Source organism: Brassica napus, chromosome C6, assembly GCF_020379485.1.
Source record: "Brassica napus cultivar Da-Ae chromosome C6, Da-Ae, whole genome shotgun sequence".
Lineage (NCBI taxonomy): Eukaryota > Viridiplantae > Streptophyta > Magnoliopsida > Brassicales > Brassicaceae > Brassica > Brassica napus.
The window spans coordinates 37,720,140-37,743,183 of record NC_063449.1 but is presented as its reverse complement, the minus strand read 5'-3'; the positions used below and the strand labels follow the sequence as shown (position 1 = coordinate 37,743,183).

Below are 23,044 nucleotides of genomic sequence, written 5' to 3'. Positions count from 1 at the left end.
AAAAGAGGCTCATAAGTGGTAAACTGAGATGATTCAATCTGGCTTGGTTTGGTCTGTATGGTAATTGGCTAGAATACAGTGTATCGGAGGAAAAAGCTTATTGTCTGTGTTGCTACTTGTTTAGAGACAATGCGTATCCTGGATTTATGAGAGATGGGCTCTCGAATTGGAATAAACCTGATAGGTTATCATTTCATGTAGGAGAACTTAACAGTTCTCACAATAATGCTGTCAAGAAGTGTGATGATTTGATGAATCAAGGTCAGTCTATAGTACATGCTATGTATAAGAAGACTACTGCGATGAAAAATGAGCATCGTATCAGGTTAAATGCTTCGGTTGATGTTTCTAGATACTTATTGCGACAAGGATTAGCTTTTGAGGTCACAGAGAAAGAGAAAAGTCTTCTAACAAAGGAAACTTTTAAGAACTTCTGAAATACACAGCTGATCACAATGATGTTATTAAAAAGGTTATTTTGGAGAATGCTCCAGGAAATAACAAGATGGTTTCTACAGAGATTCAAAAGGATATTGTAAACGCTTTTGCAGAAGAAGTGGTGAAATCTGTTATAGAAGAAATTGATAATGGAGTGTTTGGTCTATTAGTAGATGAATCTGCTGATGTCTCTGACAAAGAACAGATGGCTGTTGTTTTTCAATTTGTTGATAAGAAAGGAGCAGTCAAAGAAAGGTTCGTTGGAGTTGTCCATGTGAAAGAGACTTCTTCTTTATCGTTGAAGCATGCTATTGATGAGTTGTTTGCTAAGTATGGACTGAGCTTGAAAAAAAGTGAGAGGACAAGGTTATGATGGAGCTAGTAATATGAAAGGAGAGTTCAATGGGCTGCGGTCATTGATTTTTAAGGAAAACAACTCTGCATATTATGTTCATTGCTTTGCTCATCAACTTCAGTTGGTTGTAGTGGCTGTTGCGAAAAAGATATTTGATATTGCTGATTTCTTTGACATGGTTTTTGTGTTATTGAATGTGGTTGGAGCTTCTTGCAAACGAAAAGATAAGGTCCGGGAACATTATCGAGAAGAAATAAATGCTGGAATTGCTAGTGGTGACATTAACACTAGGAAAGGACTGAATCAAGAAATTTCTTTTCAAAGGCCTGGAGCTACAAGGTGGGGTTCTCATTATAAAACGCTATTGCGTTTGGTTGGGTTGTTTTCTACTATTATTCAAGTTCTTGAGTATATTGAAGAGGAAGGCGCAGATGATTCTAAGAGATGCCATGCACATGGTCTTCTCAAGTACGTCCAAACATTTGATTGTGTGTTCTATTTGCATCTGATGTCACTTATTTTGGGAATATGTGAGAATCTATCGATGGCTCTGCAAAGGAAAGATCAAGACATTTTGAATGCTATGTCACTAGTAGAATCTACTAAGCGGGAATTACAGAGAGTAAGAAATGATGGATGGGATTCACTTATGTTGACAATTTCTTCTTTCTGTGAGAAACATGAAACTCAGATGCTTAATATGGAAGAAATTTTTATTGATTCTCGGAGGCCAAGGAAAAAAACCAACATCACTAATTTACATCACTATAAGGTTAATTGCTTTAATGCAACTTTGGATCTGCAACTTCAAGAGTTCAATGATCGTTTTACTAAGGTAAACACTGAGCTGCTTATTTGTATGGCTTCCTTAAATCCTAATGGTGATTTTCGTGGATTTGACAAGTCAAAGTTGGTTAAGTTGGCTAAGTTATATCCGGATGATTTCAGTTTTATGGACTGTTTATCTCTTGAGCAACAACTTGGTATATTCATCGACAATGTACGACATAATCAATGATTTAAAAATCTGAAGCGTCTTGGAGATCTTTCTCTTCGGATGGTAGAAACACAAAAGCATATTGCACATCCTTTGGTTTATAGGTTTTTGAAGTTGGTTTTGTTGAAAGATGTTTCTCTGCAATGAAACTAGTAAAGACAGTTTTACGAAATCGAATGGGAGATCATTTTTAAGTGATTATCTCATTTGTTTAATCGAGAAAGAATTGCTTAAAGATGTCACAGATGAAGAAGTGTTGATCCGATTTCAAGCCATGAGTGAAAGAAGAATGCTATTATAAAATATCGTTTTTAATATTTAAGTTGTAATAAGCATTTACTATTTTTTACTTTAATTAATATTGGTGCACCCGTTATATAAACTTCCTGCTTCGCCCCTAGTTTTGCTGAATGAACAACTTTCGGAGACCCGGTCGTGAATGTCATGTGATTAAAGGCCCGGTCGAATGAACAAAATAAAGACGTTTGCATTCATTCCCTTACTGTATATGCAACTTTTGGAGACATCAATCTTTCTACAGTTTCATGTGGTAAATTGATAATGATGTAGTTTTCTTGAGTTAAAATTTCATTTCATAGTCTCATAGATTATGAAGACAACTTCAAGCACTTCTAACATTACAATACTCTTTAAATTTACAACGCAAAGTTTGTTGCAAAACACTCTTTATGCATCTTTCTTTTTTCAGAATCGCCTTGTAGGTTGTCAACTCCTAGACATGCCCCAGTTGGCAGTTGCTGACTTGGTGTGCCCCCTATACTAATTTATTAACGATATTCTCGGCAACATTATCTCATTTAAGAAAATTTTAAGTTAAGTGTTGTATCACATTGTATGTTGGGTCTGCTTGTATTTTGTTTTCGAGGGAATCGATAATGATAAAGAGTATGATAAAGTTCGTATAAGTTTTTTTTTGGTATTATTGACTTGGATGTTTTAGATCACATTGAATACTCACTCTTTTGCTGACAAAAGCTCTAGATCTCGCCACGTAGTACGCCGAACAATCTAATTAGGGTAAATAAACAGAGACCACGTGGATGTCTTGCTGATACCAAAACCCCATTATTCATTTCTTAACTAATTTATTTGCAGTTGACAAAAAAAAAACTAATTTATTTGCTCGGACAGCTAATTATGGGTCCCACTCCGGTCTAAGCCACTAACGGATAAGATCAAATAAATTCTCGACGTGAGGATACATCCTACTTCGCATGCTCTTAGCTTTTTGGCCGTTCGATACATACGACTCTTACCAAAACATCTTCGATCGCACGATTCAAATACAACAGTTTTCAAAGAAAGTACTACAGCTGATAATTTTACAGTACAGTCTTCCATTGAAACTAAGAAGAGTAAAGTTCACATGCGCAACAAGCTTCTGTCTGAAAAGAGTTTTCTTTCATTTTTTTCGCTTTTAGTTTTCAATTTTAAATTCGTAATCTCACTCTCAATCATTTTAAAAAAGCAAAACTCAAGCTGTCCATCCAAAACAGCATAAGCATTTCTCATCATCAACAGTCAAAAATCTCTTTCTTTTCGTTGGAAATTTTAAACCTCACGTTCAATGATTTTGAACTGCTTTCAAGCTGTAAATATTCTTGAATCTATTCCTTCTCTCCTTTCCTCAAGACTTAAAAAGACCATGATCTGTTCGATCAACCCTTGCTTTCTCTTTTAAACCTCTCTCTACATCACTTGTCTGAAGAACCAAGAACCTGATCTCTTCAAGACAACAACAAAAAATAAAAGTTCCTCTCTCTTTTTTCAGCAGTTAATTAATCCCAAGAAACAAACAAAAAAAAAAAATGGTTTCAAGATCGTATTCAAACCTGCTCGAGCTCGCTTCAGGAGACTCTCCCACCTTCGGCCGCATGAGCCGGCAGATCCCCCGCATCATGGCCGTTGCTGGAATCATGTCCAACATCGACAACGACTCCAAAGAAAGTCTCTCCTCCGATCTCTCCCCAAAAGACCGTATCATCATCGTAGCCAACGAGTTACCAATACGAGCTCAAAGAAAGCTAGAGAGTAGTACTAGTACAAGCACAACCCATTGTTGTAGTAGCAAAGGCTGGACCTTTTCTCTAGACGAGAACTCTCTCCTCCTCCAATTAAAAGACGGGTTAGGATCCGAAGAAGCCACCACCGAAGTCATCTACGTAGGCTGCTTAAAAGAAGACATCCACCCCAGCGAGCAAGAAGAAGTCTACCAACTCCTCCTCGAAAACTTCAAGTGCGTCCCAACGTTCTTGCCTCTAGATCTCTACACCAGATACTACCACGGCTTCTGCAAGCAGCAGCTCTGGCCTCTTTTCCATTACATGCTCCCACTCTCTCCCGACCTGGGAGGGAGGTTTGACCGCTCCCTCTGGCAAGCCTACGTCTCCGTGAACAAGATCTTCGCGGATAGGATCATGGAAGTGATCAACCCTGAGGATGACTTCGTCTGGATACATGACTACCATCTCATGGTGCTGCCTACTTTCTTGAGGAAGAGGTTTAACCGCGTCAAGCTAGGGTTCTTCCTTCATAGTCCCTTTCCCTCATCGGAGATTTACAGAACTTTGCCTATTAGAGAGGAGCTTCTCCGCGCGCTGCTGAACGCTGACTTGATAGGGTTCCATACCTTTGACTACGCGAGGCACTTCCTGTCTTGCTGTAGTAGGATGCTTGGACTTACTTACGAGTCCAAGAGAGGGTACATTGGTCTTGAGTATTACGGTAGAACCGTGAGCATCAAGATCTTACCTGTTGGCATCCACATGGGTCAGCTTCGGTCGGTTCTCAGCTTGCCCGAGACGGAAAATAAAGTGAAAGAGCTTATTGAGGAGTATAGTAAAAAGGGGAGGAGGATGCTGCTCGGTGTTGATGACATGGACATCTTCAAAGGGATCACTTTGAAGCTCTTGGCTATGGAGCAGATGCTTACTCAGCATCCTGAGTGGCAAGGGAAGGTTGTGCTGGTGCAGATAGCTAATCCCGCTAGAGGGAAAGGGAAAGATGTTAAAGAGATGAAAGCTGAGACTTACTCAACTGTTAAAAGGATTAACAACACGTTCGGGAGGCCTGGATATGATCCTATAGTGTTGATCGATGCGCCGTTGAGGTTTTACGAGAGGGTTGCTTATTATGTAGTTGCTGAGTGTTGTTTGGTGACAGCGGTGAGGGATGGGATGAATCTTATCCCTTATGAGTATATAGTTTCGCGTCAAGGGAATGAGAAGCTTGACAAGATTCTGAAGGTGGAGAATCATCACAAAAGCATGCTGGTGGTCTCTGAGTTCATTGGTTGCTCTCCGTCGTTAAGCGGAGCTATTCGTGTTAATCCATGGAACGTTGACGCGGTCGCTGATGCGATGGACAGTGCGCTTGAAGTGGCTGAGCCGGAGAAGCAGCTGAGGCATGAGAAGCATTACAAGTATGTGAGCACGCATGATGTTGGTTACTGGGCTCGTAGCTTCCTCCAAGATCTTGAGAGGAGCTGCGGCGAGCATGGGAGGAGGAGGTGTTGGGGGATTGGGTTTGGTCTTAGTTTCAGGGTTGTGGCGTTAGACCAGAGCTTCAGGAAGCTGTCGATGGAGCATATAGTGTCTGCTTATAAGAGGACGAAGACTAGAGCTATTCTTTTGGACTATGATGATACTTTGATGCCACAGGGGTCTATTGATAAAAGACCTTCGTCGAAGTCGATTGAGATATTGAACACGTTGTGTAGGGACAAGAGCAATCTTGTGTTCATTGTTAGCGCGAAAAGCCGAGAGACATTGTCTGACTGGTTTAGTCCTTGTGAGAAGCTTGGGATTGCTGCTGAACATGGCTACTTTCTGAGGTAATCAATTTAATCTTGTTCTTGTTTCCTTGTCAATCTTATAACACCAGAGGTCGTTAGCTCAACTGGAAAGGACCCTGACCATTGACTACTACACAGGCTGAGGAAGGATGTACAATGGGAAAACTGTGTGGCAGCAGCAGATTGTTCTTGGAAACAAATTGCAGAGCCTGTGATGGAGCTTTACACCGAGACAACAGATGGATCAACGATCGAAGACAAGGAGACCGCTCTGGTCTGGAGCTATGAGGATGCTGATCCTGATTTCGGCTCGTGTCAAGCTAAAGAGCTTCTAGATCATCTTGAGAGTGTCCTTGCTAATGAGCCTGTAACAGTCAAGAGAGGACAGAACTATGTTGAGGTCAAGCCGCAGGTTTGTGTCCTGACAAGAACCTGAACATTTGTTTCCGTATATCTTCTTTTTTATTGTTGATTTGTAATGCAGGGGGTGAGCAAAGGACTTATAGCGAGAAGGATGCTTTCGATGATGCAAGAGAAAGGAACACCTCCTGAGTTTGTTCTGTGTATTGGAGATGACCGGTCTGATGAAGACATGTTTGAAGTGATATGCAGTTCCACTGAAGGCCCTTCGATTGCCCCTAGAGCTGAGGTTTTCGCTTGTACTGTTGGTCAGAAGCCTAGCAAGGCTAAGTATTACCTGGATGACACTACTGAGATTGTCAGGTTAATGCATGGCTTAGCTTCTGTTTCAGAACAGACTATGTCTGCTGTTTAAGAACTAGAGAGAAGTATCAGAGACTCTACTAGAGAGATCTTTTGTTTGTATATTACCACGGAAAATTTGTAACGAAGACACACATACAGTATATGTTATTTTACTTGAGACTAGTTTATGAGTATGGCTTTATGTGTCAAGGATACGTATCCTCGGCCTAGTTACTGCTGCAATATTCTCATTCTCTGTTTATAGAAACTACACTTATTGTATTTAACCTAGACCTAAGACTGTACTCATTGTATATAAACCCTCTTGAACTATACGTTAAGTAATAAGCGAGGTCTCATACTTGCATTAGATTAAGAAATGAAACTAGTTTCTTCTTTCCTTTAGCAACTTCATAGCTGAAACACAGCTAAAAAGCATAGGAGAGAGAGTGAGAGAGAGAGAGAGTGGTTTGCTTGGGGACATAGCACTTGCGTTTGTTAGAGTGACTAGAGTGTCGGTCCTGGGTGGTAAGGAATGGATACTAAATGGGTTACATGAACTCTGCTTGACTAGCCGCCATGACTCGGACCTGTAAACCAAGCTCTGCTATTTATCACAAGACAGTATCTTGAGACGGATTTGATTTTGACGTACTGAACAACTAAAAAAATAAAAGATAGTAGGCTTGAAGATCTAAATAGAGAGACAAATAACAACAAAATCAAAACTAGAAATAATCACACAACACCTCAAGTAAATTGAAGAACAAACCGAACAAGTGTAAGTACACGAGCTCCAAATACAAAGCTAATAAACCTATACAGCCCAGGCAAACTATTTCTGCAGGACAGAAAATGTGATACCAAAATGTCAAACATCTCTCCTCCCCCTCATCGCTAAGTAGTGTAAGCTGATCTAAGTCAGAAAGCATACTCATCTCTCTCTCTCTCTCTCTCTCTCTCTCTCTCTCTCTCTCTCTTTTTCTCTTTTGGTACCATAGATAGCATTCTCATCAGTTTTATGGTAGCTCAATAAATCACAAGAGGATGTAAAGAAAGCAAGTGAAATAAGAAGACATAAGGTTAAAAAAGGAGCACACCAGCCTATAAACTGATACGTCCACGAGAACCAATCACTTCAATCATATCTCATTGTGTGCTCCTCGTTAACCCACTTCGTCCAGCAGCTCTGCAGAAGAAGACCAAGTTCAGTCTGATTTTTTATATAATGGTAATAGATCAAGTAAACTGCACAATATCAAAATACGTGATATTCAACACTGCTATATACCTTCCAGCAAGAATCTGGGCGGTGTTGGATGAGTTCTTAGTGCTTGAAGTTCGTTTAGTTCTGTTATCCTGATCTTTATCCACACGCATAGCAGCAACCTCTTTCTCCATTGCAGCTACTTCCCTTCTCATCTTCTTTGCTTCAACCTCCATTGCTTTTGTTAACGTTTCAACCTTTTTTGCTAACATCTACCAAAAAAATATATATATATATATAAACTTCCATTCATAAGGGTGTCTTTACAATCATATTCAGAGATTTACCTCTATGGCATCATCCTTGTCTTTGAGGCTTTGATCCTTTTCATGTGAAGATTTTCTCAAGGCAACTACTTCCTTCTGAAGCAAATCATACAAAACCCCAGGGACGTTGTCTTCAGTTGTTGGCGGAGGGAGTTCACTTGTTGTCTTCTCCTCTGAATCTTCTTTCCAGGCACTAGGCGACTCTGATTCTTTCGCTTCATCACAAGCCTTGTTGAATGAATATTTACCAGGTCCGTTTAGGAGTGATTTGCCTCTGTCCAATGATCTTGTACCTCCATCAAATGACCTAGATGTTCCTTTAGCGTTCTTCAACACCGAGGAGGAGTTAGAAGTAAAGGCATTCCTCATCTGAGAAGATGGAGATTTCTTTGGCAAAAAGCCATTTGATGCGAACTTTTGTAGATTGTCTGATCCACCGAGTGACTGCCTGCGAGAGGGTCCATTACTCATGCTTCTTCCCTCAGTTGTGTTCCTTGAGGTGCCTCTCAGCGTCTCTTCAAGCACTTTAAGCCGTAGTTGAAACTTGTCCTGAAAAATTGTACAAACGTATAGTTTAGTTTAAACAAATATCAAATGTTAGAAGATGTCCAACACATACTTTTAGTTGTGCTTCAGATTTAGCAGCTCGGTCTGAGATAGCAAGCTTGTCACGTAGCTGCTGCATTTCTCCCTGCAACAAGAGAGTTCAGAGTTGTGCCTTTGTCACAGCAAAGAATCCACATTCAAAGGCAATCATATATCAAAAGTGAACCTGTAGAAACCTTCTTTCTTCAAGCCATTGCTTCACAGGCATCACTTTATCATTACCATCCTTCCATTCATTTGCAACCACCGTCGCAACTCGGTTTGCTGTAACCTTTGCACGCGCAAGTTCCCGGTCAAGAGTTTTTCGTTCTTCCTGAAAATGCAAAAGCAAGAGAGTTAAAAAAAAACTCTAATTCATTTTCAGTCATCTTAAGAGGTGTATAAAAATTACATTCATCTCTTGAAACTTCCGCTGGTAATCCCTCACGGCATTAGCAGCAGCGCCACCAGAAAGAACAGCCTCTTCCAGCTCTCGTACAGTCTGAGTTAGCTTTTCCACCTCAGCAACCTTTTGCCTGTGCATTTTGTCTAGAATTTTGTTTTCTTCCTAAACCATCAAAGAGATAAATAGATAGTTAAGGAACTAGTAACTAGTTAGAAAGAAGAGGATGATGATGAATAGGGCACCTGACAGATTTCAATTTGTTTCATCAACTCTTGGTTCTTATTCTGAAGATCATCAACTAAGGCAGCTTTTGCCATGGCAGTTTGAACAGTCCTCTCAGCATCAAGTAAAGCCGCTTCTTTTGATTTAGTGAGACGGTCCAAGGCTCTGTTATCTTCTTGAAGCTTCCCAATCTATGCAGAAAACATCGTTTAAAGATCAATGTCCGAATATGCAAGTAGACATCACTAAAATGAGCCTAAAATACCTCAGAGCGTGCAAGCTTAAGTTCAGCTTCTAAAGGGGCTAGAATGGCTTCAATAGGAGGCATGTCATCATCTTTTTGAGCAGCGTGGACTCTTCTTAAGGTGGCTTCAGCAGCAAACTGAGCAGCCATGGAGGCCTTCTTCTCCTCATTGATCTTCCTTATTTCTAGATTCTGCAACAATGATGACAACCAAATAACCAGCCAAATGAGAAACAAGAACTGATGTTTTCGATACTTACTTTGCCTTGGAGAAGAGATTCAGTTAACTTGAGCTTCTCCTCCAACTTAGTAAGCTCATCAGTAAGCTACAATTCCAAAAACAACATGAGAGACATTATATAGAAACTAAAAGCAAGTGATGATGATTCATAACAAACACTACACACCTCTTCAACAGCTTTCTCTCTCTGCCTCTCAGATAACCTCAACGCTCTGATCTCAGCGTGCGCTTCGCCCAATTCTCGATCCTTATCTGAGAAAAAAACATTCAAAGACAACACAAAAAAAAAAAAAAAAATCCTTAGAGAATCGACACACTAAACCACTAGATCAAGCTCACTACCTCTGACTTCGTTCTCAAGGCGATTAAGCTCCAGCTTCACCGGATCCGAGCCGTGGAGCAGAGTGATGAACTCATTGTCGGCGGCTGCGGAGGCGTCGAAGCTGGGCCGAACCGGTCTCCTCCTTGACGAGCTTTTCCCTCCTCCTCCTCCTCCGCTACTCTCTTTGTAAGACGCCGACGCCGACGCCGACACCGTCAGCGACGGATAAGGCGTCTCCGAGTAACCTCCGTCGGCTGAAACATCCGACATCTCCGATCTGATGATTCTCTCTCTCACAAACGCATCCACAATCCTCAGGATCCAAATGCAATGTATAGATTTAGTGAGATTTAAATGATGTCAACAGTTGTTTCTCTTTCTATCTCTTCCTTCTTGTAAATGGAGAAAGACAGCGAGAGGAAAGACTACTACTACTGGATTGTGTTAATTAATCAGCCTTCACTTAATAGATTATCAGATTAATCAATAATCTTAATATAGAGAGACTACTACTACATGATCTATTTTCTTGGTTTCTTGTATACATATCGGTGGATAGTTAATTAATTGTCTTGTTGGTTTTTTTTTAGTGATGTTGATTAGTGAGAAAAGCTGTGATTAGTCAAACAGATTCTTTGCGCGTGAAAAGAGGGAACGTGTAGTGTCTTTTTTTTTGGTGCAACTACGTGTTCAGTGTCTATTGACTTGTGTTGATCTCTTTGTTTCATTTTTGAAAAGATATTTAATAATGTATGTTTTGTACTCTTACATCTGATTGCTTTTTTTTTATTAAATTAAAATTCCCTCAAAATTAAATAGAAACTAGATTTTAATCTGCGTTTTATTTTATGGGTTATATACGAAGTTGGATATGAGATAGTATTTTGAGTATATTGTGTATTATTATGTTATAAAGTTGTATTATATCGAATACATAAATTTGTTTAACTTAATATAAATTATGAATAAGTTTATTCGAGATTTTTTATATACACTCTTATGTAACTCTTTCTTAAGTATGAAAATTTTACCCAAATTTGATAAACGAACCAAACCAATACGAAATGCAGATTGAAGTTCGGGATTGGGAAAAAAAGTACCTATTAGATTTATTGGACCTGCACGTCTCTGTTAGACTACGGGTACCCAAAGTACCCATAATGTTTTGTTCATATTATGTATATTTAAGTAATTCATATATGTTCTCAGTATAAAAATATTATTGTAAATTTTGGATTCGTGTTTTCTGTTATAGTTTCACGTTTTGGGTAAAATTTCAAATTTTAAAAATATATTTAAAATATTGGATATTTTTGGGCTTTTAGTCTTTTAGATATTTAGTTGGGTTTTTGATAATTTTAAACTTATCTTAAATACTAAATTGTTATTTATCAATAAAATAAAATTAACATAATATATAATTTTTAAACTTATCTTAAGAAGTTAATGAGACATATTTAGAGAAGAGTATAATAAAGTGTATGTGATATTATATTTTTGTGAACCAAATTTATGTGGTCGTATATATATGGTATAATCTTTTCGTTTACAAAAAGATATGAGTCCAATAAATAAAAGCTTTAACTAAATGATTGTTAGAGAAATTTAAGGTAACATATTGTTTGTCCAAATCAAAGTAAGACCAAAATATTATTAGTTAATGAAAAGGTCCAAACAACCTTTTTAAGTAGATTTATTAAAACTCATTCTCTTTTAATAGTATTGACTAGATCTCGATCCGCGCAACCGTGCGGGTTTTTGTTTTCATTTATTTTTATATAAATATTTTGTTTTGAATTCTAAATTGGTATATATTATAATATATATGTGTCTATCAATTTTTAAAACATAATAAGTTTACTGTTTATTTTTTTCATTGAATAAATTATTTTAAAATTTCACATGTATTTGTATCTTCTTCCATATATATATTTTCGGATTATTATTTCATTATTAAAATCGTAACTATATATATAAAGATTAGTTAAATATTGTTTTATTGTCATATTCAAAGATATTGTAACATTTCACAAATTTATAAAGTTTTTAAAAAATAAACTTTTCGCTTCATAGATTTATATTATCGAGTAAATAATTAAACATTTAGTTTTTTTTTAATTTTTTAAAATAAACTACATAGTTTAAAATTTGTTTTCGTTGGTTTAAGGTAGTAAAGATTAATCATTGTTAGATAATATGATTTTTGTTATTTAAAAAAAATCTTTATAATTTTAAAAGTTAACATCGACAAATATTTAAATATTTAGCATATAGAGGTATAGTATTACAGCATTAAATTATATATATTTAATTTATACTATCTATAAATCCAATGGATCATCTATTATTTAAATCTAATTATTGATAGCCCAATAAAAATTTCTGGTATGCCCAAAATTTAAATGATAAGATTAGATATTAAATGTAACATGAATTTCTAGGAATAGATCCATTATGTCAATTTTTAAAAAAATCACACATGAATCAAGGTTGTGACTTCTGTTTTAATATATAAGATTTTTTTTTTAATTTTTAAAATAAACTACATAGTTTAAAATTTGTTTTCATTGGTTTAAGGTAGTAAAAATTAATCATTGTTAGATAATATGATTTTTGTTATTTAAAAAAAATGTTTATAATTTTAAAAGTTAACATCGACAAATATTTAAATATTTAGTATATAGAGGTATAGTATTACAACATTAAATTATATATATTTAATTTATACTATCTATAAATCCAATGGATCATCTATTGTTTAAATCCAATTATTGATAGATCAATAAAAATTTCTGGTATGCCCAAAATTTAAATGATAAGATTAGATATTAAATGTAACAAGACTTTTTAGGAATATGTCCATTAGATCTATTAGGTCCATTTTAAAAAAAAAACATACATAAATCAAGGTTGTGACTTATGTTTTGTTTTAATATATAAGATATAAAATGTTCTGAATATCGTCGTTACCAACATTTTAATTTTAAATATTTTTCATCTTTATATTTTTTGTTACAAATAAGTGAATAACAATTGAAAAAACATTAAAAAGAAAAAGAAAAAACAAACCAAACAACAGGCCGGTCTAAAAGTCCTAAGAACCATGAAGATCTGTTAACTCAAAGATTAATTTCTAACCGGATTCGACTTTGTGTATAGTATGATACGTTTCCCACTGAGGCAAGGATGATAATAGCTCCTTGAGTAGCTTACAAGTATATTCTTCCCAAGAGGCAATCGCGGATGATGCATCAGTCAAGTTAAGTGAATCCTTCTCTTCCCCATTGGAACATAAATATCCGAAGGTAGTGGTTACAAGGCCCTCATCTGGCAGGAAAACTGCATTCAGGACATTGATAGTTTCTAACTGAGGTTGGGACATAGCTTTCACCTCTTCTACATCGTCATATTCGACCTTGGAGGTTTTGAGTTCAGAAGCTTTCCAATGGCAGAACTGAACAACCTGAAGAGCGTGAAGAACGTTGGTAAATTTCCGGGCGAGCAACTCTCCTCCTTTAGCTAGTTGTACTAGCCCCATGAGTTGCTCAGAGGCATCTAGAGAACGATCTTCCTCTTGTAAGCTATGTACGTCAAAACCAAGAAGATGCAACCTCGCAACGCAGATATCAAAACCTGTGTTTAGATTAGCATGTTGATGGGGACAGAACCAGTACATGTTAGCGGATGCAGGCAAAGGAAGGGGAAACTCGGGAGATGCGCATTGAGAAAGACGGGAAATGAGGTTGGAATCTTCGTCGTGAGATGAATCCCGGGTGAACCACATAGCAAGAGTTAACCTTTCCCCATCTGTTACCTGTAAAGCAGCCATTAGTTACTTTACATGTACACGGAAGACATGAGGAAGGCTGAAGTAAACAAGGCCAACCTCATCAACAGAATGAATATTCCTGTCATCAGCAGTGTACATGATAACATCCTGTTCTCAAGACACCAAACTCATCATCCAACTAAGTAGCCATTGAGCCAAGTGAAAAAAGAACATACTTACTCCAGCAGAGGGAGCTATGGTTGCTGGTTCCCCACTCTGAAAGCGAAAAAGCCCGCCTTTAAAATCTTTACCGTAGCTATTCAAGTAACAAACTGCCTTCAAAACCAAAATTAAAAAAAAAACAAAAACAAAAATCATTTACATAAACATCATATCAAACAATGACGCATAGACTAAGAAACGAACCGAGAAGTCTCTTTGTTTAAGATATTGTCTGTTGTCATCACTGTGCCACCCAATGCTAGCTCCTCTACACCAGCTGATTTCAATAAAACAAGAATCATTCTTTACTGTTAACTAATGGGAAAGAGACAAAAAGGGTAGTTTACTTTACCTAATCAAGCCAGTGAACTCAATGAAGAGCTCGTACTCACACCCAAACGCTTCTTCCATCTTCTCTTTCAGCCTCTCTGTTTACTCAAAACGCTAATAAAGGAATGAACTTGGAATGTGAAAGGAAAAGGGGATTGACCTCGGATGGAGACGAAAGGGATGAGGAGGTGAGGAGAATTGGTGGCGATGAGGTGAGAGAGAGTGGTGGAGAAGACGTTGGGTCTGTACCCAACAGTGCTGCAACTCTTGTGTATGAACTCCAGCTCCTTGCACTCTTCCAGGGTGATGAAATTGTGGAGAATCAGCCTCGGGTGCTCTCTCTTTCCCTCCCACATTTTCTATCGTATGAATCTAAAAACGAAGCTCCGATAAGAGTTCTTGACCCGAATCGGAACCGGAGAAATCATAAATTATGTCAGGCGGCAGCGATAAAAGTCCGAACCAATTTTAGAGGCGATGATAAAAGACTCTAATTCGTACCGAAGGTTTTCATTTGATACGCTAGGAAAGTGAGGAGGAGGTGCAAATTCTAACATCGAAGGCGTTGGTCTGTTGAGACCCTTCCAGATGAACCGGAAGGTTTCACTTTAAATCTCATCTCGTAAAAAGGGGTTTTCTATTGGATTTATAACTAGAGGGTCAAAATTGAAGATAAGAAAAATAATTTAAAAGTTCTGATCCGGTGTGGAATCATAGTCGTCTTACCGCCGTTTCTCCCTGCATTTGACCGGAAACACTTTTCTTAATTCCGATGACGTTCTCCCTGAGCAGACTGGTGGTTCCGTTTCTGGTTCTGGTGCTGTTTCTGGATCTGTGCGTAGAAACCGGGCTCTCTCACTCAACCCCGGCGCGTGACGACCACGTGCATCATCACGGAGGTGGGTGTAGTAGTCATTCTCACGATCACGATCACGATCATCTTGAGCCGAAACAAATGAAGTTGCCGGAGGAGCTGGCAGAGGAAGAGGATATGAGGCTGTGCGGGTTTGGTCCATGTCTTCATAACGATCATGATCACGATCACGACCACGAATCAAGTTCTGCCCTTTCTGGGTTTGGTAATTTGAATTTTCACAATTGAATTATGATTCTTTTAGAAAATGTATTAGGATCGGTAGTAGCTTAAGCAAATCTTTTTTTTTTGGTCTGTGGTTGCAGCATTGTGGGTTAATGCATTGGGTTGCTCTCTTTTGGTTAGCTTGGCGTCACTCATTTGTCTGATATTGCTCCCAGTTATGTTTGGTAAGCTAATCTAATCTCTCTATGTTGATTGTCACCGAGAAAAACTCTCTCTTTCTCGTTTATTATTCATGTGTCATGAGTAACCAGTTTATGTTTCAAATTACAGTTAAAGGGAAGCCAGCAAAATGGTTTGTTGATGCCTTGGCTCTCTTTGGTGTAAGTTTGTTTAGCTTTTCTTTGCCAGTGGTGCTTCTGGATTCTATATGTATTTCCTCTGTTACTACTTCAAATAGTTCTGATTAATTCTTTATGTTTGGTTACTAGGCAGGAGCTATGCTGGGGGATGCTTTTCTTCACCAACTGCCTCATGCTTTTGGTACAGTAATCGACACGATGATCTCTCATCTCTTTCTAGTATCAGCATTATGCCATTCATTGCTTTAAGTTCTCGTTTTTATCATTGATGAGCTCATTTCCGTGTAAAATATCTTATGGTGTGGCAGGTGGTGGTCACTCTCACTCATCTAATCACCATGAAAGCCATGGCCATCATGATCATTCTCATTCTCATTCGGATTCTCCTTCACACTCGCATTCTATACAAGATCTCTCTGTTGGACTGTCTGTTCTTGGTAAGTATCCAAACTCTTGCTCTTGTATTTATTCAATAAAATAGTTTGACAGATCTCATGTTGAACTTCATTCTTTGATTGTGTAGCTGGGATTGTGGTCTTCCTTCTTGTGGAGAAGTTGGTTCGGTATGTGGAAGAAAACTCGTCTGGATCCAATACTTGGGGCCACCACCACCATGCAGGCAGTAAGAAACTGAAGGATGAGGACGATCATAACAACGCGGACAAACAGTGTCCCTCTGATGCAACTCAAAATTCATCAGAGAAAGTCTCAAGCGGCTCTAAAGATAAATCTCTCCGTAAGGTGAGAGAACCAGCACTTCCATGTCAATACTTCCATCTGAAGCAGCTCTGACTTGAATGAGAGAGGTTAATCAGACTGTGACTTGTTTGTCCATTGCAGAGAAAGACTTGTGCTAGCGATTGTGTGGATAAATCAAACTCAGGCACAGAGGTTATTTCTGATGGAAAAATGGACGAACCTGAACAGGTGGAGAAGAATTCAAGCTTAGTATTTGGTTACCTCAACTTGTTCTCTGATGGTGTTGTAAGTACGTGCGCCCCTTTGTTATTTAGTTAAAGATAGGAGATGCTTCAGCTTCATCTGAGAAGATAATATCTCTATCCTAATTTTTGGTATGCAGCACAATTTTACTGATGGGATGGCGTTAGGAAGTGCGTTTCTCATCTACGGATCAGTTGGTGGATGGTCAAGAACCATGTTCTTGCTTGCGCACGAGCTTCCCCAAGAGGTCCCCTACTCTGTTTCATTTACAAACTTTGAGAATGTGTATAGCGACAAGTAACCTTTTAAAAGATAACACTTGCAGATAGGTGATTTTGGGATTCTAGTGAGGTCAGGCTTCACTGTATCAAAAGCACTCTTCTTCAACTTCCTCTCTGCACTTGTTGCACTTGCAGGAACTGCCCTGGCAAGTCTTCTGTGTCATACGAACCGGCAGATCTCTAGAAATTTTTAAACTGAACTAACCCTGGTGATGCTTTTTTGTCTATGACCACAGGTTTTGGTCTGGGGAAATGAACCGGGACAGTCGTCGTTGATTGAGGTAGTAAATGAAAATACCGCATTGGTTTAAGGTTTAATCTTGTAACGTTAAATCTAAATGTGTATGATGTTTGGTGGTTGGTTGAAATCTTGTAGGGATTTACAGCGGGAGGATTCATATACATAGCGGTTGCTGGTGTACTTGCGGAGATGAACAACTCAGGAAAATCAACACTTAAAAACAGTGTGTGCCATTTGATATCTTTGATGCTTGGCATGGGTGTTGCTCTTGTCATCTCTCTTCTTGAATGATCTCTCTCATAACAATTGCTTTGTGACTGGATATAGAAATGTCCCAAACTGAGGGTTACAAAAATGATAATCTTCTACACTTATGGCAAATTTTCTGTGGTTAGAGGGATTTCATTTTTTTCAACCATAATCCCAAGTTCCATATTATCAGAATATCCATTTCAGTTTGTATAACTAGCGTTATTACAGACCTTGGCATGCACATAAATATTATGGCTTGTGCTAGTATGGTACATTATTGTTACTACTAAGACTCCAATCCGCACAATAATATTGCTAATTAAATTATTGAAATAAAACGTCTCTTAATTAGAATTTCTGAAATATCCACTTTGAAAAGCATACCTAAATTTTTGTTTTTATTAAGGAATGCTAATGATGTTTCTCTATTTGTATATGTGTGTTGACTTCTTTTGATATGGAATGTTTGTAACGAAATCAGTTAGACCGATGGGAAATCGTTATCAATCATAAAATGGTATGGCCAAAGCAAAGACTTTGGATGTAACATAAGTTTCCAACTTCTTAGAGACTAGTATTACTTTCTTCATTATACGTCTGCGGCCAAATATATATTATCAAGCAAAGCAAAATATTAACAATATCTATCTATTTATCTATCTATATTAATAAAGGAGAGTTTTCTCTCTTCTCCGGTGGTCATATCAGCATGGAAGTATGGGCAAAATAGGATACGTGTCTTCTTTTTTCTAACATATAATGTGATTAATTTTCTTTGGGTCAGCGTAAGAGATCGTGCTATATCGTAAGCCCGAGCGTAGTGTTTTCATGTGGACTTCATGAAATAAATTTCACAACCACTTAGAGCACCATTAACGGGGGTGCTTACCCTGAGTGCTTAACGACTTTAAAAAAAAAATTGAAAAAAGGGAAGCATCGGCGCTTAAACAAGCACAATAAGTGCCGTATCTTAGAGGCACGTGGCGTGCTTCCATTGAGCTGCTTTTTTTTTCTCAAACATTTTTTTTCTCAAACACTTTTTTTTCTCAAACATTTTTTTTTCTTTCTGAAACACTGTTTTTATGACCAAAATAACACTCAAATATGAAAATGACCTAACTAGCACCAAATTGTTTTTTTAAAATGACCAAAATGACACTCAAACACTATTTTTATGACCAAAATAACACTCAAATATGAAAATGACCTAACTAGCACCATTTTGTTTTTAAAAAAATAACCAAAATGATACCCAAAGATGAAAAAAAAATCTATGTTTTTATTTTAGAATTTATGTTTAAATGTTTTTTTATGTTTTATTTAATAAATAAAATGCATCTTTCAAAAAATAATATTTTAAATTTTTTTTAAGAACCCCAAAATAAGAACTTTCCATTGGAGCACAAAAATGTCTGGGCTGCTTAGCGTTGCATCTTAAATCACTTTTACAACTTAAAATTATTAAAAAAAAAAAATAAGCACCTCTATTTGCGGTTTTGGGTTAATGGTGCTCTAAGATACATTAAATTAGGTTAATATTCCCATGGCCTATATCCTTTCTTAATTTATCTCAGACGTATCTATTACTCTTCAATCCACCGCCTCTTTATAACCTTCGTCGTTACTTCCAGGTTTCACTAGCATGTAATTTATTGTATGTTCTTAATAACGACATTTAATCATAGCAATCCACAACTCTACATCCTTACAGCTTCCCTGCCTTCCTTACCAATTTCTGACACTATATATATGAAGCCGAAGGAGAGGGTTCCACTACAAGAAAACATCAAGGATTCTGAGGGAAAAAATCGTCGGAATTTCGTCGGAATATCGTTATTCCGACGCAATTCCGACGAAATACGTCGTCGGAAATAATTCCTCGGAATTTCTTTTTTCCTCTGAAATCCCTCGGAATTTTCCGACGGAATTCCGAGGAAATAAATTTCCGAGGAAATTCCGAGGATCCCTTGTTTGTCGGAAAAGTCCTCGGAATATACCGAGGTAGAACTTCGTCGGGATAATTCCTCGGAAGTTCATCGATCGATGCGTGTTTGGACATATATACATCGATCGATAGGAGTATACCGACGGACTTTTTCCTCGGTTTATTTCGAGGAACTGTTCCCTCGGTATATTCCGAGGGATCCGTTCCTCGGAATTTTCCGAGGGAGTTGTCCCTCGGAAAATTCCGAGGGAAATGTCCCTCGATATATTTTTTAAAAAAAACGGATCGATCGATGTAGTGAAAAATATAATTAATTTCCTCGAAATGTAAAAAATATTATTTTTTTTGAAAAAATAAAATTTCTGAAATTTAAATTCGAAAATATGAAATTAAAAGTAAAATTGAAATCATACTAATTAATATTCAAAGTTTCACAAATAAAAATAAAACATTCCGAGATTGGGGAAAAAAAAACTACGGGTCTGGCACGTCCGGGAACACCTCGTTCGGGTACATCCTCTGCATCATCTCCATCATTTGCTGGTTCAGCCTCCTCTGTGCCTCATAGCCCGCCTGTTGAGCCGCCATCTGGGTCTCCAACAAAGATATTCGATCATCTTTGTCCTTCAACTGAGCCGTAAGTACTTCTGGATCAACAAAGGGCGGTGGTGCAGAAGAAGGAGGAACCGACCGGGTGCGACGACCCAAACCGAACAAACGTCCCTTCTTCTTTGGAACCGACTGAATAGAAAAAAGCCAAATTTAGAAATTTAAACCAAGAAATAAATGAATTGAACTTAAAAAAAAAGAACTTACGGATTCAACGATTTCGTTGATTCGAAACCGGGACAAGTTGGTCGAAGCCGTCGAAGCGTCATCCTCGGTTTGAAGCTGAGACACTTCGTCTACCACCTGAGTTTGGACCAGGTCGACCACGTCCCTCACAAGACCGTCATCAATCTGGCCGGTCTTCTTGTTGGTATACGCCCTCCTCATTAGGGCGAGATCATCGACCGGCTCGCCATCATTTTCTTCCGCCTTGAAAAAAAACATAAAATTAAAGAAACATTAGAAATTAGAAGAAATTAGAAGAAATGCACAATAAATTTAAATTCTGAAACTCAAATAATTGAAGAAAAAGCGGTTGAACTTACCATGCGATCTCCGAGAGTGGCAATAGATTGAGCACCCAAGTTATGCTTGTAGATGCCCTTCCCTTTACGGTCGCTCCTGCGGTTGGTGGAGTTGGTGGAAGAAGTTTCTTTCGTCTCCTCCTTATCCCAATGCGCACACAACTCCTTCCAGACCGTATCGTTCATCGACTTTGGGACCTTTTAATTAAAAAAAAAAAAAAGTTTAATAAATTAAAAAATAGTTTAATAAATTAAAAAATTGTTTAATAAATTAAATCGAACCTTATTGATTTCCCACTTCTTCTTCCACTCGTGGATCTGCTTCCCATAGTTGTCCATTACTTTATGGACGAAGTGGTGATAGATAAAGAGCGTCTCATCGGAATTCCAGTTGAACTCTTGCTGAAAAAAAAACACAATTAGTAGAAAATTTATATTAAAGATTAAAAATATAAGTAAAAAATTAGAATACTTACCGCAAACTGACGAAACCACAGAACCTGCTTGTCGGTTGGGAAGTGAGTGAAAGTCGGATGTCCACTGTCGAGGGCCGAGTACATCATACGGTTGATCCATGCGCTGATCCCGTTCCCGGATCGGTTGAACCTTATTAAAAGAACAAACGGTTAATAATGAATCCAAATTTAAAGAAAAAAAAATGTTTAATTACCATGTTTGACCCCGTCCATGTGGATACGGAGTGAGATACGGAAGATGGTCACGACCGGGCTGTTGAACCAACTCCGCAACCCTCATCACTCCCGGAGGACCCGGAGGAACAGGAGCGGATGCAGCAGCGGGAGCGAGAGGAGCATGAGCGGGTGCAGCAGAGGGAGATGTATGGTTGGAGCTGTGGGGCGAAGGGGAATCCTGAAAATGGCTGGAATCCCGAGACTGGCTCCCCGTACCACCACGACCACGACGCTGTCGAGGCCGGGTCTGATCATCATGAGACCTGTAAATTAAAAAAATATATTTAATAAATACAGAAATATATAAATTAATTTTTTTTATTAAAAAAAAATCCCAAATAATTTAATCACAGAAAAAGATTTATATATATTAAATTTTTTTAATAAATATATAAAAATAGTTCTAATAAACAAAAATAGTTTTAATAAATAAAAATTGTTTAATAATTAAAATGTTTTGTAAAATCCAAAAAATCGAATTTATATAGAAATTTTTTTTTGTAAAATCCAAAAAATCGAATTTATATAGAAAAATCGTTTTGTAAAATACAAAAATCGATTTTATATACAAAAATTGATTTTATAAATACAAAAAATAAAAAAATTATAAAAAAATTCTAAATCAATTCAACAAAACAAATTATTCAACCAAATCACAATTCTAAACCTATTATACAACCAAATCACAATCCTAACCAATCACCCTAACAAAAATCTATCAAAACTACACAAAAACCTAACAAATAGAACCTAAGAGAGTGGGATAGGGTCCTTACATGATTTGTGTAAGAGAAGAGGGAGATCGCCGGAGATATCGTCGGATTTCAGGGGGAAATCGCCGGAGAGAAAGAGAGGAGTCGCGCAGAGGAAGAAGAGAGAAATGGGGAAGAAGAAGGGGCTCGTGGTTATAAAACCTAGGGTCCGACGGACATTATCCGTCGGAATTCTAATTTCAATTTTCGCGAAATATTTGCCCGGTAAAATGAAAATATTCCGAGGAAATTCCGACAGATAGTAAAATATCCGTCGGAATTTCCTCGGAATATTCCGAGGAAATACCGAGGAACTAGTGTTTGGGGTTTCAAAACATCAATTTTTTTTGCCGTATTTCATTTCTTATACAATTGTAATGCATACCATTGAGGATTCTTTGTATACATGAGCATAAACCATGAAATAACAAATTTCAAAACTAATTGAAAGTATTCCCTTTACCGTTCGTTAAAAGGTATAAGTGTTTCTCTTATGTTGCGAGATTTCGTTCATACAATCGGAAAAGTGTTAATTATACGGTAAGGAACAAATTTTTGACTTCATAATGAACGTAAGACACTTAATAAGGGTTATATAGGTGTTATTCAAACGGCAAAACGTTGTTTTCGGTTTAAAAACCCTATTTCCTCGGAATTTCCTCGGATTATTCCGAGGGAACTCCGACGAAACCCTCTTCTTCCTCGAAATTTCCTCGGAATATTCCGAGGAAATTCCGACGAACTAGTGTTTGGGGTTTCAAAACGTAATTTTTTTTAAAAAAACGCATCGATCGATGCGTTTTTGAACAAAAACAAATCGATCGATTACTAAGATGGCCCGGGCCGTAAGATTGTGATCGATCGATGAGAGTATCCCATCGATCTATCGACAATCTGAATTGTTCCTCGGAATTTCCTCGGAAAATCTTGTATGTTTTTTTAAAAATGCATCGATCGATGCGTTATAGAACAAAAACGCATCGATCGATTACTAGGATGGACCGGGCCGTAAGATTGTGATCGATCGATGAGATTAACCCATCGATCTATCGACAATCTGAATTGTTCCTCGGAATTTCGTCGGAAAATCTTGTATGTTTTTTTAAAAATGCATCGATCGATGCGTTATAGAACACAAACGCATCGATCGATTACTAGGATGGACCGGGCCGTAAGATTGTGATCGATCGATGAGAGTATCCCATCGATCGATCGACAATCTGAA

General features: G+C 37.7%; 5 protein-coding genes across 5 annotated transcripts; 3 read left to right on the top strand and 2 right to left on the bottom strand.

Annotated features, from left to right (window-relative positions):
• Nucleotides 1-505: 505 nt before the first annotated feature.
• On the top strand, nucleotides 506-1,811 carry LOC125588515. The gene is made up of 2 exons (XM_048759898.1): nucleotides 506-791; nucleotides 925-1,811. Exons 1-2 carry the CDS (start codon nucleotides 506-508, stop codon nucleotides 1,809-1,811), a joined length of 1,173 nt encoding a protein of 390 aa, XP_048615855.1.
• Nucleotides 1,812-3,144: 1,333 nt separating this feature from the next.
• LOC106353870 (alpha,alpha-trehalose-phosphate synthase [UDP-forming] 6-like) lies at nucleotides 3,145-6,492 on the top strand. The gene is made up of 3 exons (XM_013793690.3): nucleotides 3,145-5,643; nucleotides 5,743-6,016; nucleotides 6,089-6,492. The coding sequence occupies exons 1-3, from the start codon at nucleotides 3,620-3,622 to the stop codon at nucleotides 6,377-6,379; spliced, it is 2,589 nt and encodes an 862-aa protein (XP_013649144.1). The 5' UTR covers nucleotides 3,145-3,619; the 3' UTR covers nucleotides 6,380-6,492.
• A 528-nt stretch (nucleotides 6,493-7,020) lies between these two features.
• On the bottom strand, nucleotides 7,021-10,331 carry LOC106353872 (microtubule-associated protein 70-1). Its single transcript, XM_013793691.3, has 11 exons — nucleotides 9,883-10,331; nucleotides 9,707-9,792; nucleotides 9,560-9,625; nucleotides 9,321-9,491; nucleotides 9,076-9,246; nucleotides 8,840-8,995; nucleotides 8,615-8,761; nucleotides 8,462-8,533; nucleotides 7,864-8,391; nucleotides 7,601-7,788; nucleotides 7,021-7,498 (listed from the first exon to the last, which is right to left on the bottom strand). The coding sequence occupies exons 1-11, from the start codon at nucleotides 10,130-10,132 to the stop codon at nucleotides 7,459-7,461; spliced, it is 1,875 nt and encodes a 624-aa protein (XP_013649145.1). The 5' UTR covers nucleotides 10,133-10,331; the 3' UTR covers nucleotides 7,021-7,458.
• A 2,480-nt stretch (nucleotides 10,332-12,811) lies between these two features.
• LOC106353874 lies at nucleotides 12,812-14,667 on the bottom strand. Its single transcript, XM_022713078.2, has 6 exons — nucleotides 14,344-14,667; nucleotides 14,206-14,281; nucleotides 14,058-14,130; nucleotides 13,872-13,967; nucleotides 13,749-13,799; nucleotides 12,812-13,676 (listed from the first exon to the last, which is right to left on the bottom strand). The coding sequence occupies exons 1-6, from the start codon at nucleotides 14,537-14,539 to the stop codon at nucleotides 12,996-12,998; spliced, it is 1,173 nt and encodes a 390-aa protein (XP_022568799.2). The 5' UTR covers nucleotides 14,540-14,667; the 3' UTR covers nucleotides 12,812-12,995.
• Nucleotides 14,668-14,751: 84 nt separating this feature from the next.
• Nucleotides 14,752-17,460, top strand: LOC106353873 (IAA-alanine resistance protein 1). The gene is made up of 11 exons (XM_013793692.3): nucleotides 14,752-15,262; nucleotides 15,363-15,446; nucleotides 15,553-15,602; nucleotides 15,711-15,762; nucleotides 15,890-16,018; nucleotides 16,105-16,322; nucleotides 16,422-16,565; nucleotides 16,663-16,770; nucleotides 16,849-16,950; nucleotides 17,041-17,085; nucleotides 17,181-17,460. The coding sequence occupies exons 1-11, from the start codon at nucleotides 14,956-14,958 to the stop codon at nucleotides 17,334-17,336; spliced, it is 1,395 nt and encodes a 464-aa protein (XP_013649146.2). The 5' UTR covers nucleotides 14,752-14,955; the 3' UTR covers nucleotides 17,337-17,460.
• The last annotated feature ends 5,584 nt before the right edge of the window (nucleotides 17,461-23,044 follow it).